Source organism: Calidris pugnax, unplaced genomic scaffold (genome assembly GCF_001431845.1).
Source record: "Calidris pugnax isolate Ruff unplaced genomic scaffold, ASM143184v1 scaffold187, whole genome shotgun sequence".
Classification (NCBI taxonomy): domain Eukaryota; kingdom Metazoa; phylum Chordata; class Aves; order Charadriiformes; family Scolopacidae; genus Calidris; species Calidris pugnax.
In genome coordinates this window covers 2,782,676-2,797,989 of record NW_015090969.1, presented here as the reverse complement: position 1 = coordinate 2,797,989, position 15,314 = coordinate 2,782,676, and the positions used below count along the sequence as shown (strand labels likewise).

Sequence of the window (15,314 nt, the reverse complement as noted above, 5' to 3'; positions counted from 1 at the left end):
AGATTGTAAAGCAAAGACACAATGAGACACCTGGTCTGACCCATTCTGCAACACCAGCCACACACCAAACACTGCATCAAACCCATAACTTGCCATCAAAAAAGGACTCCAATGATGAAAATGCCACCATCTCTCTATCTGATTTACTTTCATGGTTAATTATCATCTTGTCCCTACTAAGATCCACTTTCAACAATTCACAAACTTCCACAAAAATTAGCTCCCAACCCCTGCCTTTGATAAAGGCAAATTCCTTCTGTTCTAATCAATATTACACCCCATTTACCCCTGCCCTGTTTCCAAGAAAGACTCTTGGGATTTTCCACTTTTTGTGAAGGAATGCTGCTGTAAGCTTAGTTTCTGGCTGCAGAAGACAACTATGTTTAAAAAATTCCTAATAGATAAAACATTTAGTATGTATTTATGTTAATAAAAGCATTAAATTAACAGTACTGTTCAAATATACCACTAAATTATGTATTTAGTCTTTACAGACGAAATATTTTTGGCAAATTATTGAGCCATCACTGCACATTTAACTATCTATAAGCTATCTATAGCATGCTTAGCTTTACAATTTACCGAAAACAGTATTTAAATTCAGCACTTATCAAAGCCCACCTGTTAGCACAGAACTTCTGGTCGGCAGCATGAGATTGAATTGAACAAGGAAAGAACTGCCACTAAATTCTGCACTTCGAGGCTGTAGCCAACGGCACTAAACCTCAAATACAGCTTCCTAAAAGCAGGGATGGCCCAGTTGTGTCCTGTGGCAACTGTGTCAATGATGAGTAACAAACGCCCAGCCAAATTCCTCAGCCTTTATTCAGACAATAGCAGCTTTGTCAACATAAAGAGGATAGTTTTCTTATGCTGATAGCTGACAGAAGGATACTGTTGGAGCTCCCTTCACATACAGAGAGCTACAGAAAGCAAATGCATACATGTCAGAGACCGTATTAAAAGATAAAATTATTTAGAAAATGAGGCAACATTGTAGGAACTTATTAATCGTGACAAGCTGAACACGAATCAAACACACATTTTAAATGGACATATTATATGATACTGACCATTCATTCATTCATTCTAAAGGAAGGAGTAAAAATCCATGTAAAGAAAAACACTGCCGAAACAGGAAAAAGAAAATAAATTCTAAAAACCAGTTTATTAGATAAAGTCACAATATTGAAAGTGTGCAGTTTTGGTTTAAAGGCTACCTGCATTACAAGAGAAAGCAAAGGAAAGCAAAACATAAGCGGAGAAAGGTAAAACTGGCACAATGAAACACTGACAAAAAATATGACCGGACGGAATAGGACCGGACCGGACCGAACCAGACGGGCCCTGCCCTGCCCTGCCCTGCCCATGGCAGCCAAGCCACTCGCCTCACGCAACTCATCTCCTGCAGCGGCCGGCCGGGGCGCCCCTCACAGCACGGCCCACTCTGCTCGGCCGCTCCTGATGACTCTTCTAACAGCTCCCGCACGGCCCCGCTGCTCTCCGCCCCCGCTGAGAGAACCCGCACCCGCGGCGCAACCGCCCGCGCCGCTCCCACAGGCCCCGCCACTCCCCGGACCCACCCCGTCCCGGCGGCCCTTGCGCGCTCCCAGCAGCCCGTGCGGCGGCGCGCGGCAGGATGATCCACGAGCTGCTGCTGGCGCTGAGCGGGTACCCGGGGGCGGCCTTCACATGGAGCAAGCGCGGCGGCCTGCAGGTACGGTGTGGCACGGCCCGGTACGGTACGGCACGGCACGGCCCGGCCCAGCCCAGCCCAGCCCTCGCCCCGCCCTCACCGCTCTCCCCCCACTAGGTCTCTCAGGAGCTGCCGTTCCTACACCCCAGCGAGACCAGTGTACTGAACCGCCTCTGCCGCCTCGGCACCGACTACATCCGCTTCACCGAGTTCGTGGAGCAGTACACGGGGCACGTCCAGCAGCAGCAGGTGGGGCCCGCCGTTCCCCGAAAACCCTGCGCCGGGGGAAGCGTCTGTAACGAGCGCCGGTCGGTGCGGTGAGCTCTGCGGTGAGCTCTGCGGTGCCTCCCGGTGTTTGGAGAGCCCCGAGAGCCCAGAGCCGTGCGTCAGCGCAGAGCAGCACTTGAGTTGCCAGTGGTTCCCAGCACTTGCATATGCCCGTAGAGGAGCTAAATATAACTCTGCTCCAGTAACTCTCCTTGTGGCAAACTTCTGGGTTTTCTTCTGGGCACTTTCTTGTGGACCAAGGTGCATTTCAGCATGTTTGGGCCACTGGAGTAACACTGCAGAGGAAGTCCGTTACTCTTCAGACCTGCACTATGGAGCTGATGTAGATTTTATTTGGTTTCAGGACCATCATCCATCTCAGCAAAACCAGAGTGGATTACATGGCATTTATTTGCGAGCCTTCTGCACGGGTCTTGATTCAGTGCTGCAGCCATATCGACAGGCACTACTTGACCTAGAACAAGAGGTAAAGGAGAGAGACTTGGAACATGAAGCTGTCAGGCTGCTGACAGATTGTGGAAAGTTGTCATTTCTGCAATTAATATGCTAAGTACTAGTAGGTAGACAAGGTAGTTTCCTTTTCACATCAGGGATGTCTTCCAAATTGTTCCTGTGAGGTATCATTGTAAATGACTCTTAATTCTAATAGGTATTAAGTCCCCTCTACCTTCAGTTCAGCAAGTGCCTCCGCTGCTTCAGAGCCCAGTGCTGTTTCAGACTATTGTCACTTCTGTGTTCAGTTGTAAAGGTTTTGATAAATCTCTGCTAGATGAGCCACTGTCATATCTTGGGAACTATCACTGTCCGGTGGTTGTTACAGACTAAAATGGAACACAGCCCCCCTAAAATATCACAGAATCACAGAATATTCATGGTTGGAAGGGACCTTTGAGATCATCAAGTCCAACCACAAAAAAACAACCAAACAAATAAACAAAAACAACAAAAAAAAACAAACAAAAAAACTATAACCAAAACAACACCACACTCACCCACAGACACAAACCAACAATCCCGGGCATTAGAGCATGCCCTGAAGTGCCATGTCTACACATTTCTTAAATACCTCCAGGGATGGTGACTCCACCACCTCCCTGGGCAGGCTGTTCTAGTGCCTGACCACTCTCTCGGTAAAGTAATTCTTCCTAATATCTAATCTAATCCTCCCCTTCCACACCTTCAGACCATTTCCTCTGCTCCTGTCGTTATTCCCTTGGGAGAAGAGGCCACCCCCCACCTCTATCCCCTCCTTTCAGGTAGTTGTAGAGGGCAATGAGGTCTCCCCTCCGCCTCCTCTTCTGCTATCTAAACATGCCCAGTTCCCTCAGCCTCTCCTCATATGACTTGGTTCTCTAACATATGGGGGAGGAGGGAGAGGGGAGGAAAGCTGTTCGAACTAAAGGTTTGGAATATTGAGCCAAATGTGCTTTTTTACTTACCTATACCTTATTTTAATTTTCATTAATTGCTTTGCTGCTCTTACAGTTTCTGGCCGACCCACATCTTTCCATCTCACACGTTAATTATTCCTTGGACCAGGTATGTCATGTTAATAAACAGGTAGGGCTCTTTGGTTACTCTTATCGCTCCTTGAGTCTAATGAGAAAGTGGGTGGGATAAATATGGGTTAGGCTGTCATGTCACGCCATTTCTTTTTAACACCTCTACATTTGTTGTCCCTTAATCATGCTCAGAGGATCGCTTTTTGACACAAAACTTGGGTGCTCCACCTTGACCCTCGCGTATTCCTCACTGCTTGTGTGTAGCCCCAACTGCAGCTGGAACACAGTAACTTCATGCATCTTGGCCCATTGGACTGAGGGCAGTCTTCCTAGAGATTTGCATGTTATGTTTCTAATTTGTGGGCAAAGCCAGATGATAATTTAATTAAATTATTGTAGTCAGCTGCTGTCCGCATGTACTTAAGTATAGTTTTGCTATAGCATAGCAACCAAATTCAGTATTTTGCTCCTTGTTCTGCAGTTTCAGCTACTCTTCCCCTCTGTGATGGTCATGGTGGAACAGATCAAGACTCAGAAGGTACAGTAAAATTATAGCTAGTTTCTCTTAACAAGTTTCCTCTTTAGCTGATAAAGTTGTTTCTGCCCCTATCCCAGACCTTTAATACTAGGCAAGAATGTGGTTTCAGTAATGGGTGCCCTTTTCCTAGTACTGCCGTAAGTATTGAATAACTATTTTGCAACTCCATTTACACTGGATTAGACTTTTTCATTATTGGTATGATCTTTGATGACTTGCATTTTATAATCACAGTACATACATTTCATAGTGTGAGATGCTGGTGGTTGGAATTTCTTCTTTTCTGAGTCTGTTTTCTTCCACTGTCACCTGAAAAAAAAAAAAAAAGGCAGAAGCTAATGTTTTCAGAATCCAGAGATGCTTACTTATTGTTAGGGGAAATTTTTGAGAGAAGCTTGGGTGTAGAGCCACACACAGAAGGTCTCTTTCTTCACTACATGGAGTAGGTTACATCTTTCTTTCTATAAGACTTCTGCAGCTTGTTAAGGCATTTTCTTGTTAGCTGAAAGTGTAATGTTTAAATGGCTGAAAAGTTCAGTACAGATCCCAGAGACAGACCTAGACTAAATATGTTTTCTTTCTGCAGATTCATGGATGTCAGATACTGGAGACAGTCCACAAACACAGCTGTGGGGGGTTGCCTCCTGTTCGAAGTGCTCTTGAAAAGTATGTAGATACAGTAAGGCTATTATTTCACTCTTCTGTAGTAACTGGAGTTAGTGTCAAAGCATTTATTTATCTTAGTCGTGTAAACAGTACCTGCAAAACAGGCTTGCGTGATAGAAAAGTAGGAGTAGCATGCAAGGAAAACCCCATTGTTTATCTAAAGTAGGGTTACGGCAGGAATTAAGGCTCTCTCCATACTTTGGACTTAAGGCTGAGGAAAGTGCAGACCCTATGTTTTCCCTTCTTCCGACGTCTACCTGAACTGTTTTGCATATGGTTGACCTGTTACTGTTTTTTGATCCTTCAGAAGGATAAATGTGACCAACTGAGCGTTGCCAGGTTCATATGTCCCTGGGGAGAAAGTCACAAAATCACAGAATTGTAGGGGTTGGAAGGGACCTTCAGAGATCATCTAGTCTGACCAGAGCAGGTCCACCCAGAGCAGGCTGGACAGGAACGCATCCCAGTGGGGTTTGAATGTCTCCACAGAAGGAGACTCCACATCCTCTCTGGGCAGCCTCTTCCAGGGCTCTGCCACCCACACAGGAAAGAAGTTTTTCTGCATGTTCAGACAGAACTTCCTGTGTTCCAGTTTGTACCTGTTGCTCCTTGTCCTGTCACCAGGCATCACTGAGAAGAGCCTGACCCCATCCTCTTGACACCTGTCCTTTAGGTACTGTTAAGCATTTATGAGGTGCCCTCTCAGTCTGCTCTTCTCCGGGCTGAACAGCCCCAAGTCTTTCAGCCTTTCCTTATAAGAAAGGTGGTCCGTTCCCTTGATCATCTTTGTAGCCCTTTAAGTCAGACTACTTAAAATATAAGTTGTGTTCATGCTGATACAGTAATTGAGTAGAAAGAGCAGGACTGGGAAACCACTGCAAACTTACTTATACTTCTGTATACTAGCAGATCTCTTAGTTTAGTTTTGCAAGTGATTGCTCCAGCTTTCTCTGTTTAAAAAAAAAATAAATTGTAAAATTAGCTGTTTAGCACTTGCTGTATTGCCTGGTTTACTGACAGGACATTCCAGAATCATGTACAATGAGGTTTTGGTTACTGTGTGCAAAGACCTCACTGCCTGTTTCTCTTGATCTCAGGATTCTGGCTGTGTGTCACGGAGTTATGTATAAGCAGCTCTCTGCCTGGATGCTGCATGGATTGCTGCTAGACCAACATGAAGAGTTCTTTATCAAACAGGGCCCCTCTTCTGGGAATGTCCCTAGCCAACCTGAAGAAGATGACGATGACCTAGGAATTGGGGGGCTTACAGGAAAACAGCTACGAGAACTGCAGGACCTGGTAAGACTGCAAGTCGTAGCTTGGCATCTTTTGGTCCTTAGGGAACTAAAGAAGAAATAGATTGTCTTCCACTTCAGTGCGAACTGTGCTAGACTGGACACATCCTGAGACCAGGCAGGATGGCAAATCAACAGAATGTTGTGATGGGTTGCAGCTAGGCATAAAGCACAGCTGGATTAGCTCAGGGCAGAAAGCCCTGTGGGTGGAATCTTTGTAGACGCTGATGTCAAGTAACTGGAGCGGCTGTACTCGCCCTGCTCCTGAGTGACTTTTCTGATTCCGTAGGGTCAGCGCTGTGATCTGCTCAACTGAAGCATTGGTGTTGTGCGAGTGATGGCAAGGGAAAGGGTGTGGGGAGCTCAGGTGTTGATTTGCACCCTTTCTGCGGGCAGCTAGGTCAGGTAGCTTTCTTGCACAGTGGTTTATTGTGCAAGTGTTACCTAACAGGGTAATAATACTGTCATTACTGGGGAAAAACGTGCCATGTGACAGTCAAGAGGCTGCTAAGAACATGCCCGAGGTGCTCAGTTAAGCAAGGGAGCAACCTGCCAGTGCACTGGTGAAGTGCGGTAGCTCCTCATGCAGATGGCATGCCGTTTGAGTGCCCTCGTGCAAAGAGCTTCCTCAGTGGAGGAACCTTCCCCACTTTGTGCATCTGATTAGTGTCTGCATCAGGGACCAGTGAGGAGCAACTGCAACTGTGTAAATTCACACTCTACTGTGAGAAAACATTTCATGGACACCCATGGTGTTGGTGCACCTTGGCTGTGAACACACAGAAGATACAGCCCCGAAACACCCTGTGTTGCATACTAATTAAGCGCCCTGTACAGACTACACAGGCAAAAACAAGGGAAAACTTTAAAAGGCATTAAGTGAAAAATCTGTTATTTCACTATATTGGATATAGGAAGAATGTGAAAATTGGTGAGTCTTCTATGCCCATGGGGAAAAGTGTAGGCATTAAGAAGGGGACACTGAGAGAGCTCAATTAACTACCTTGATTTCTTTTCCCCGTGGTCTCTGGTAGCGTTTGATTGAGGAGGAGAACATGTTAGCTCCATCTCTGAAACAGTTTTCTCTGCGAGTAGAAATGCTGCCTTCATACATTCCTGTGCGGGTTGCTGAGAAAATCCTCTTTGTGGGAGAATCTGTACAGATGTTTGAGAATCAAAACGTTAACCTGACCAGAAAAGGTAAGGAACATCTTTCTTGTGGCCTTTGCTCAGTTACGAGTGACTGACAAGTATCTTCCATAAATGCTGTATTAACGAGTTTCTCAGCAGTCACTGACTGTTGGCTGATATTCTTCAGAACACGGGGATGGTTGTGCCAGGACAGAGCAGTGGTCCCGGTGTTCTGCTTGTGATTGATTCAGAGTCAGCAGTACAAGAACAGGATGAGTAAATAATAACACTTTCCAAACATAGTCTCTAAGTGATTGGCTTTGGATAAATAAAGCACTTGCAAAGGTTGTGTTTTCGTTTCAGTTCACATCCCTGTCCCTGCAGGGTGCAGACAGGCACAAGGGCATGTCTTGCTCTGAGTGGGTATGTTGCCAAATGGTGTCATAGGATCAAAATGCATCCACAAAGCTAAGAGATCTGTTGCAAGGTGGTCCCAGAGGTTGCTGTGGAAGACAAATGATCAAGACAGAGGCTTTAAGACAGCAAGAGAGAGACAATTCCAGCTGATGGTTCTCTTTGAGACCCTGATAAGTTTACATTGGAGATCGTTTTGGAAATATATTCCTACACCAACTGGGGAGGACTGCTGTGGAGGATCTTATCTTGAGCATGTCCATGCAAATGGCACTCAAATGGCATGAGCAACAGTGCAGAGAACAAAGGACCAATTAAATTGGACTGTTTTCTTGCCTTAAGAGAGATGAAAAGAAACTGGTCTTCTAGCTTAGTTGGTTAGAAAATAAATAAATAAATCCCCAAGTTCAAGCAGTAGGCTAGATTTGGAATGGGGGGTAGATGGAGAGCCAAACTAACTGATATGGCAGGAAAGTTGTGGGTTCAAAGATCTAGCTCAGTTGGTGGCAATCATTTACATAGAAAATATTTTGGGTTTTTACTGATGCCACAGCACTGCCATGTCGAGTGTCTATACTGTAACTGTACTTGCAATAGTAATCTTGTACCTTCATACTTGTACTTTGAGGACTCCTCAACTTCACATTCCTCGTGTGATGTGAGATGGTGCTCCTAGACAGCCTTTCTGCCCCCCTGTGCTGGGAGGGCTTGGCACTTCTCCAAATGGTATTCCTCTTTATTGTCCAAAACACTTTTCCAATTGCTTCACAGGTTCCATCCTAAAAAACCAGGAGGACACTTTTGCAGCAGAGCTGCATCGACTCAAGCAGCAACCACTCTTTAGTTTGGTGGACTTTGAATCGGTGGTCGACTGGATTCGGAGCACTGTTGCCGAGGTGAGGATCCTGGGAGGGGTGACTACGACACAGGCTGGAAGGCTCTTTGGTTTTGTGAATGGCTGGGAGAAGAAGGGGGCTCTTTACAATCAGTGATTGAACAAGCATGTGAATGCTGCAGGACAGGGCTCAGAGCATTGTGTTACCCCAACTTCTAATGACAAAAGGACATTAACAAATACTATTAATTTTCATGGGGGAAAGAAGGGAATTAGTTGGGTTTTTTTTAGTTTTTTACTTCACTTACAACAACTTCAGAACTTTTCATCACGCTTTCTGCATAATGGATGGTGTCTCTGGACAAATTCTTTGCTTTGGCAATTTAAAATCTTTTTTTAATTTGGGGCCGGGGAGAAACATGAGAAGATGGGGAGGTTGGACAAGTGAGAACAAAGCTAGAGTGGAACTGATTTCTGAGAATTTGCTTAATCTTTGTCATGGGTCTTCATGTTTCTTGGGAACAGTTTCTGGTATACATCAAGAATATTCTAACCAGTAGCATGGGCTGCCTACATGTAGGAATCTTAGTGTGTTCTCTTATGCTTTATATAGCATTTTATATAGGTGCTTTTTTTGTATACGTAACAAGTATACTTTAAAACAGCTGCTGTTCTCACTGAGTGGGTTTAGATAAATCTGAGAGGAGGTTTCTTTTGGTTTGTTTTTTTGTTTCCTCACTAGCATCTTTGGAAACTCATGGTGGAAGAATCAGATTTACTAGGACAACTGAAGGTAATGTAACTGCTAGCTTGTTTTTGCTAAGGCAGCTTAATCTTTCGTTCTTTCTTTCGTTCCCATTGAATACTTTACTGTGCTAGGTTCTGCACTTTCTTCTTTTAGGTAAAGCTGTTTCTATTTTCCAGGTCTTGAGAATAAGCACTGACTGATAGAACTTGGTCAGAGACAGAGTTAGAGGGGTATGTGTATGTGGTTTTGTGGTTTGCATCTTGAAGTAAAGCCAGTGTAGACTTTTTGGGCAATGTATGAAATTCACAGCTCTCCAGCAGTGTTTTGAAGTGGCAGAGGTTGTCCAAGTGATAATAAAAATGGATGCTATCAGCTAGGATGCTTAAAATTTCTGCTCAGTTTTTTATATGCTTATATACAAAAAAATTTATCTCCACAGATTATAAAAGACTTTTACCTTTTGGGAAGAGGTGAGCTGTTTCAGGCCTTCATTGACACTGCGCAGCACATGTTAAAAACACCACCTACAGCTGTAACTGAACATGGTCAGTGTTACTTATTCACTTACCAAACTGTCCTCGCTGTGGTATAGCAGGAAAACGGTTAGCCACGTCCCATCCAGAAGAGCTCTGTCTTACCCTCTAGATGTTGTCGTTAGTTTTGAAAGAATGGCACTTGTGAATGAGAATGTCTTACAGAGTGGGTGGAAATAACATCTCAGAAACTTTCAGATGGCAGGTTTTTCTTCATATTTGAAACTGGAATTAAATGAAAGTAGTGTGTCAGGGTTGTCTTTTATGGCTGAGCATAAATAATTAAGGGTTGCAAAATTAGCTCCAGACGCATTAACTTGTGCTGGCATCTGTGCTCTCTTGTCAGATGTCAACGTTGCATTTCAGCAGTCTGCTCATAAGGTACTGTTGGATGATGACAACCTTCTTCCTCTGCTTCACTTAACCATTGAGTATCATGGAAAGGAGCATAAAGGTACCTACTTGCATTTTTAGTAGTTAAGAGGGGAGATGCTGACCTTGTGTTCAAGTCCTATTGCGGACCCTTCTCTGAAGTTAAAGAAATACTAACTTTGTTCCCTTTGCAGCCCTATGTGATGGCCTAGCCTGCTTTGGCTCTTCTTACTCTGTTCTTTCCCCTTTTCTTCCTTGCCGTGGTTATCTTGGCTGAGAAGATGATTTAATTCAGCACCTCATTTGTTTTCAGATACTTCTCAGAGTCGCGAAGGGCCTTCCCGGGAGTTATCTCCACGTGAAGCCCCCGCGTCTGGATGGGCAGCTCTGGGCCTTTCTTACAAAGTTCAATGGCCACTGCACATTCTCTTTACTCCCGCTGTTCTAGAGAAGTAAGTATTAGGTGTTGTCTTTGTATATTCATCTATAGGGTCCCTGATCTCAGGCACTTACTAAGGTGTTGGGTTTTTTTCCTCTCAGTGGAGAGAAAGGTAGAGCTATAGTACTTAACCTCGCTCCTTGAACCTTAAAACTACTCTTTCCACTTACTCATATGGAGAGTACTTGTTGTAATGACAGTAAGACCTGCAGATGCTGACAGATCTGTACTATTTTACCAACAGTGCTAATGATCAGCTGTTCCCTATGGCGAAATAAACTTTGTATTTTTTAGGTCAGTAACCAATACAAGCAGAAATCTATTACTCTGGGATGGGCCATCACCTGTCCTACCTCCTGCTGCTTTTTCCAGTCGTGCATGGTTATGTTTCCAGTACCTGCACCCAAGGAAGATTTTCATCTTAAACAATTCTGTATTTTTTGACTGTAGGTACAATGTTGTGTTCAAATACCTGCTGAGTGTGCGACGAGTCCAGGCTGAGCTCCAGCACTGCTGGGCTCTCCAGATGCAGCGCAAACATCTGAAATCTAACAGAACTGATGCCATCAAGTGGCGTCTGAGGGATCACATGGCTTTCCTTGTGGACAATCTTCAGTATTATCTGCAGGTCAGGATTATAGAGAAAGTAAAATCTTATCAGTTAATGAGGAAGTGGCAGAAATTCACGAGGGGAGTATTGAAGTCCTGTCTTTCAGGGCTCAGATTCTTTGTACGTTAAGGAAATCAGGATTTCCTTTGGAATAAATCTGTAACTTTCTATGAGTTCTTAGACTTAGTACTACAATTATAAAGTTTTTTGACTTGTGAATCAGTGAGTTTTACTGGAAATACAGGAGCTTTGGCTCTCCAGTGCTACTAAGCATTTGTTAGAAGCCACAGTTGCCTCTGAAGTAGCATCATTAAGATACCATCCTGGCTTCTTCTCTTGCCCCTTTAAGTGACAAGTCATTGTTTTTGGCAGGGTTGTTTGGTTTTTTGTTGGTTGGTTGTTTTTTGTTTTTTATAAGAATTGAGAGAAGCCATAATTATTTGAAGTAAAAAAGAGCCTTGTCAAATACAAACACTAATTACTAGTAACATGATTTTGTGAGAATTACGTATCACTTTGTTAATAGCCATAACAGCTGAATTGAGGGCCTGGCTTTCTGAATTCTCCAGAGTTAGCTGGCTGAGCTTTCACACTGCAGCCCCTGCCCTGAGATTCCACATAGTACCTCCCATTGTAAAATTCAGAGATCACTACAATCAAATACCTTTGTTTACATGCTACACCTTTTCAATAGTTAATCTTAAGAAAAGTGACCGTTTCCCTTTCTGCTTAGATAATACTTACGCATCAGAAATTGTTGTTCCTCCGCTCTCGTTATGTACCACTGTTGTATATAATTTTCTGTTCAGGAAGGTGATCCTCAGTCTCTAAGGTAGCATTAAGGAAATTAAGTTTCTTACACAAAACCTCTGGCTGGTGTGAGGTACTCCCATTCCTTAAGATACTAATGAGATTTCTTTACATATCCATCAGGTGGACGTACTGGAATCTCAGTTCTCACAGCTTCTGCAGCAGATAAACGCCACACGAGATTTTGAGAGTATACGACTGGCTCATGATCATTTCTTAAGTAACTTGTTGGCTCAGTCTTTCATCCTCCTAAAACCTGTAAGTATGTCTTGCCTGTACGTTTTTCTACAAATTCTCCAACTGCCCTAAGAAACACATCTTTTGAACAGATACAAGAAACCATCTCTTTTAAAACAGATGAGTGATAACCCTGTAGAGCACAGACTACAATTCTAGGAATAAAGCAGGTATAAACTAGAATAGATAATTGAATTAAGATCACTTAATTTACAGCGGGTGAATGCGAATGCTGCATTCCTGGCAATTTTAAATCAAGATTATTCCAGTGTTCAGTTAACCTTATTAACTTAAATTTCATTGCTATATTTTTCTCACAGGTAATTTTATTAAAGAAGTACTAATTAGCATAGTGCTGGGAACTGTATTCCTGAGGGACTCATTCTGAAATGCATTAGATTAGGAAAAATTCCCTCTCATACTTCAGAGGACAAAACCAGTATCCTTCCCTCTCAGTCCCAAGGCTGCAGAGATGCCCTGGCTGGGGAGGAAGCCAATGTCCAACTCCTGCACGTGCATGGATGGCGAACACCAATTGCTGCTTCCCCAGTGATGTCTGCAGAAGGTTGGGGGTGGGTGGAAAGATCCAGTGTAACATTTAAATCTTTTTTCTGTAGAAAACCTCACAAAAATGCTACAGGTGCTTTAACATCTTCCTTACTGATTGAAAAATACAATATCAGCAATATCTTGATCATCAAGGCTGCAACTTTTTATGTACTAAGAACAGCTTTCTCTCAGTCTGAACTCTGTGTAAACTACTATCTTGTACTTTTTATCCCATGCAGGTTTTCCACTGCTTAAATGAAATTCTGGATCTTTGTCATAGCTTTTGTTCTTTGGTCAGTCAGAATCTGGGTCCATTGGATGAACGGGGAGCTGCACAACTCAGTATTTTGGTGAAGGTGAATCTATGTTTATATGGACCCATTTTACCCTGAAAACACTTGCCTGGGTAGCCAACTTGGCTTTAACAGCTGTAGAATAGGAGTGAGTTTAAGCTGAGACCTTCTGTAAGAGTACTTGCAACGATCTTAATTTATCAGCTGTTCCTGTGTCAAAAATTCTAAGTGCACAGAGCGGAGGAGTGTGGGCGGATACACAGAAATTACCCTATTGAAATAGAAAGGGGGTGGGTATCAGCTTGTGCCTCTACCCTTCCTTTGGGATACCTGACACCTAATAATTCTTGCAGCTGACGGCTTACCTTACTCTGGACCACACGCATCACCTCTATTGCAGTGATTCTTTTCTTCAGGCTGTCAAATGATTGTTTAGGCAGGAACAGAGGTGAAAGGCTTGCTTTCTCTCCTAAGAGTGCCCACAACTGACTTCTTCTAATTCGTAGGGGTTCAGTCGTCAGTCGTCACTTCTCTTCAAGATTCTCTCTAGTGTTCGCAACCATCAGATAAACTCTGACTTAGCTCAACTGCTGCTACGCTTGGATTATAACAAATACTACACCCAGGCTGGAGGAACTCTGGGCAGGTAGGAGTATCTTCAGGGTTGTTTGTAGCATTATCCTGAGTTACTTGAAGTACAGAATGATCTAAATGATCACAAGTAATTTTTATTGATTGTGTAAGCTGCAATAATTAGAAGCAAATAGAAAAGTAACAAACCAGGATGAACTAATTTTGGGTTTCTATATGCTTCCTGCCCTTCCATTTTGTTCTGGCGTGAAGCTGAACTGGCTCCTAGCTCATACTGCCTGAAAAACGCTGATGGGGGTTGATACAGGGAGTTCCTTTCAACACACAGTTAATATTGTACCCTTCTCTTGCAGTTTTGGGGTTTAAGCACCAAGACCTTTTCTTCAGGCTGTGACCAACAGCACCTCAAGCATTGGAGAGCACCTCTAGCGCTTTGGAGAGTTTGTACTGAGCTGAATCTTCTGTTGGAGGTGGCTCTTTCCTGGTGAACCACTTTCAGAAGGAATGGGCAGGAAGCACTGCAGATGTGAGGCTGCCCATTGATTGCAGAAAGCTACTCCATTTTTTTCTGAACTCATAAAAACATGCTTTCTGCAGCCCTGCATATACTGATAAATGCTTCTAGGGAGGCAGCCTGTGCCTCTGCGGAAAGTGAAAAAGCAACAAGAATTGCGATGTCTTGACTCCTCAGCTGGACTCAAGTCCTTGCCATGCTGGAGGGGGCTGTTGTTCCTGACTAGGAATGAAGTGCTGGCTGTATTCGCAAGTTCCACCTGTGCAGTAAACTGGTTTACAGCACACAATGTCTGCTAATAAATACCTTAATGTAAAGGAAACAGCTGCAACAGTAGTTTGAAGTAAAGGAGGAGGGAAGGACAACTAAGTTTTAAGAATTTCTTCTTATACAGTGCACTGTTCTAGCATATCTGTGTAGGTAAAGGAGCTACTAGTGAGTCACATGCTTTCTCTATAGCACAGAAAATATATGAAGTTTTAAAATTATGCACATGAAGACAGAAATAGGAGCTTTGCCAGCAGATGGAGATGTGTACATTGACTACGGCAGAGAAGTGGCCTGGAACTAAACCTAAGGAGAAACTTAAATAGGATGCCAACTGTTAAGTGTACTGTTTTCATTCAAGACTATTTAGAATGTTACTAGTGACTGTTCTACTGCACCAAAATAAAACCATCTTGTTGTGCAATTATATGGATTATCATCAATGTCTACACCCAAGTGCAAAGGCACAAAGTGGCACAGCATCTTTCAGTGCAAAGCAGTAGTGACAGGGACTTGCATGTTACTGAGATTTCCAAAGCTGTTCGGCTGTAAGTCCATTTGGAGTGGCAGAAGAGAGCCCTCCAGTCTGTCACTGGGGTGTAGAGTCAGGTTTCCTAGTTTGAACACAAAGGCTGCCAGGAAACCTTCCTTCCCTTCACAGGGTTGGTTTTCTCACAGTGCCCGAAGCTGCAGCTCCCAAGAAAGTTACATGTCATTGGAGGAAAAAGTCCTCTCTGCTCATGCGGGAAGACACATGAACAGGCAGCAAGTGTAAGGCCCGGCACTGACAACACACTACAGCTGCGTGTGCCTGATGCAAAGTTAAAAATCCTGTGACTATGAAAAAAAGCTAGAAAACTGGAGAAAGGGTGTTGAAGTTTGGATATGGTATTTAAAGACCAACACAGTCAGAAGGTGACTGAGCTAGGAAATGATTGGGGAAAATACATGCATCAAGAAAAACTTGCTTTTGAAGCAGGGGATTA

At 43.6% G+C, this 15,314-nt stretch overlaps 1 protein-coding gene across 1 annotated transcript; it reads left to right on the top strand.

The window, feature by feature from the left end:
• The first annotated feature begins 1,613 nt into the window (after positions 1 to 1,613).
• Positions 1,614 to 14,755, top strand: TUBGCP4 (tubulin, gamma complex associated protein 4). The gene is made up of 18 exons (XM_014952773.1): positions 1,614 to 1,717; positions 1,814 to 1,945; positions 2,328 to 2,450; positions 3,470 to 3,523; positions 3,968 to 4,024; positions 4,611 to 4,690; positions 5,788 to 5,989; positions 7,020 to 7,185; positions 8,302 to 8,426; positions 9,108 to 9,158; positions 9,553 to 9,658; positions 9,993 to 10,100; positions 10,332 to 10,470; positions 10,908 to 11,085; positions 12,001 to 12,135; positions 12,903 to 13,019; positions 13,463 to 13,602; positions 13,901 to 14,755. The coding sequence occupies exons 1-18, from the start codon at positions 1,640 to 1,642 to the stop codon at positions 13,911 to 13,913; spliced, it is 2,004 nt and encodes a 667-aa protein (XP_014808259.1). The 5' UTR covers positions 1,614 to 1,639; the 3' UTR covers positions 13,914 to 14,755.
• The last annotated feature ends 559 nt before the right edge of the window (positions 14,756 to 15,314 follow it).

Excerpts from the sequence above, each read along its gene's own strand:
- TUBGCP4 (XM_014952773.1), top strand. The coding sequence starts at position 1,640 with ATGATCCACGAGCTGCTGCTGGCGCTGAGCGGGTACCCGGGGGCGGCC. Across the intron at positions 4,025-4,610 it reads AACAGATCAAGACTCAGAAG|ATTCATGGATGTCAGATACT; the intron begins GTACAGTAAAAT and ends TTCTTTCTGCAG. Across the intron at positions 5,990-7,019 it reads TACGAGAACTGCAGGACCTG|CGTTTGATTGAGGAGGAGAA; the intron begins GTAAGACTGCAA and ends GGTCTCTGGTAG.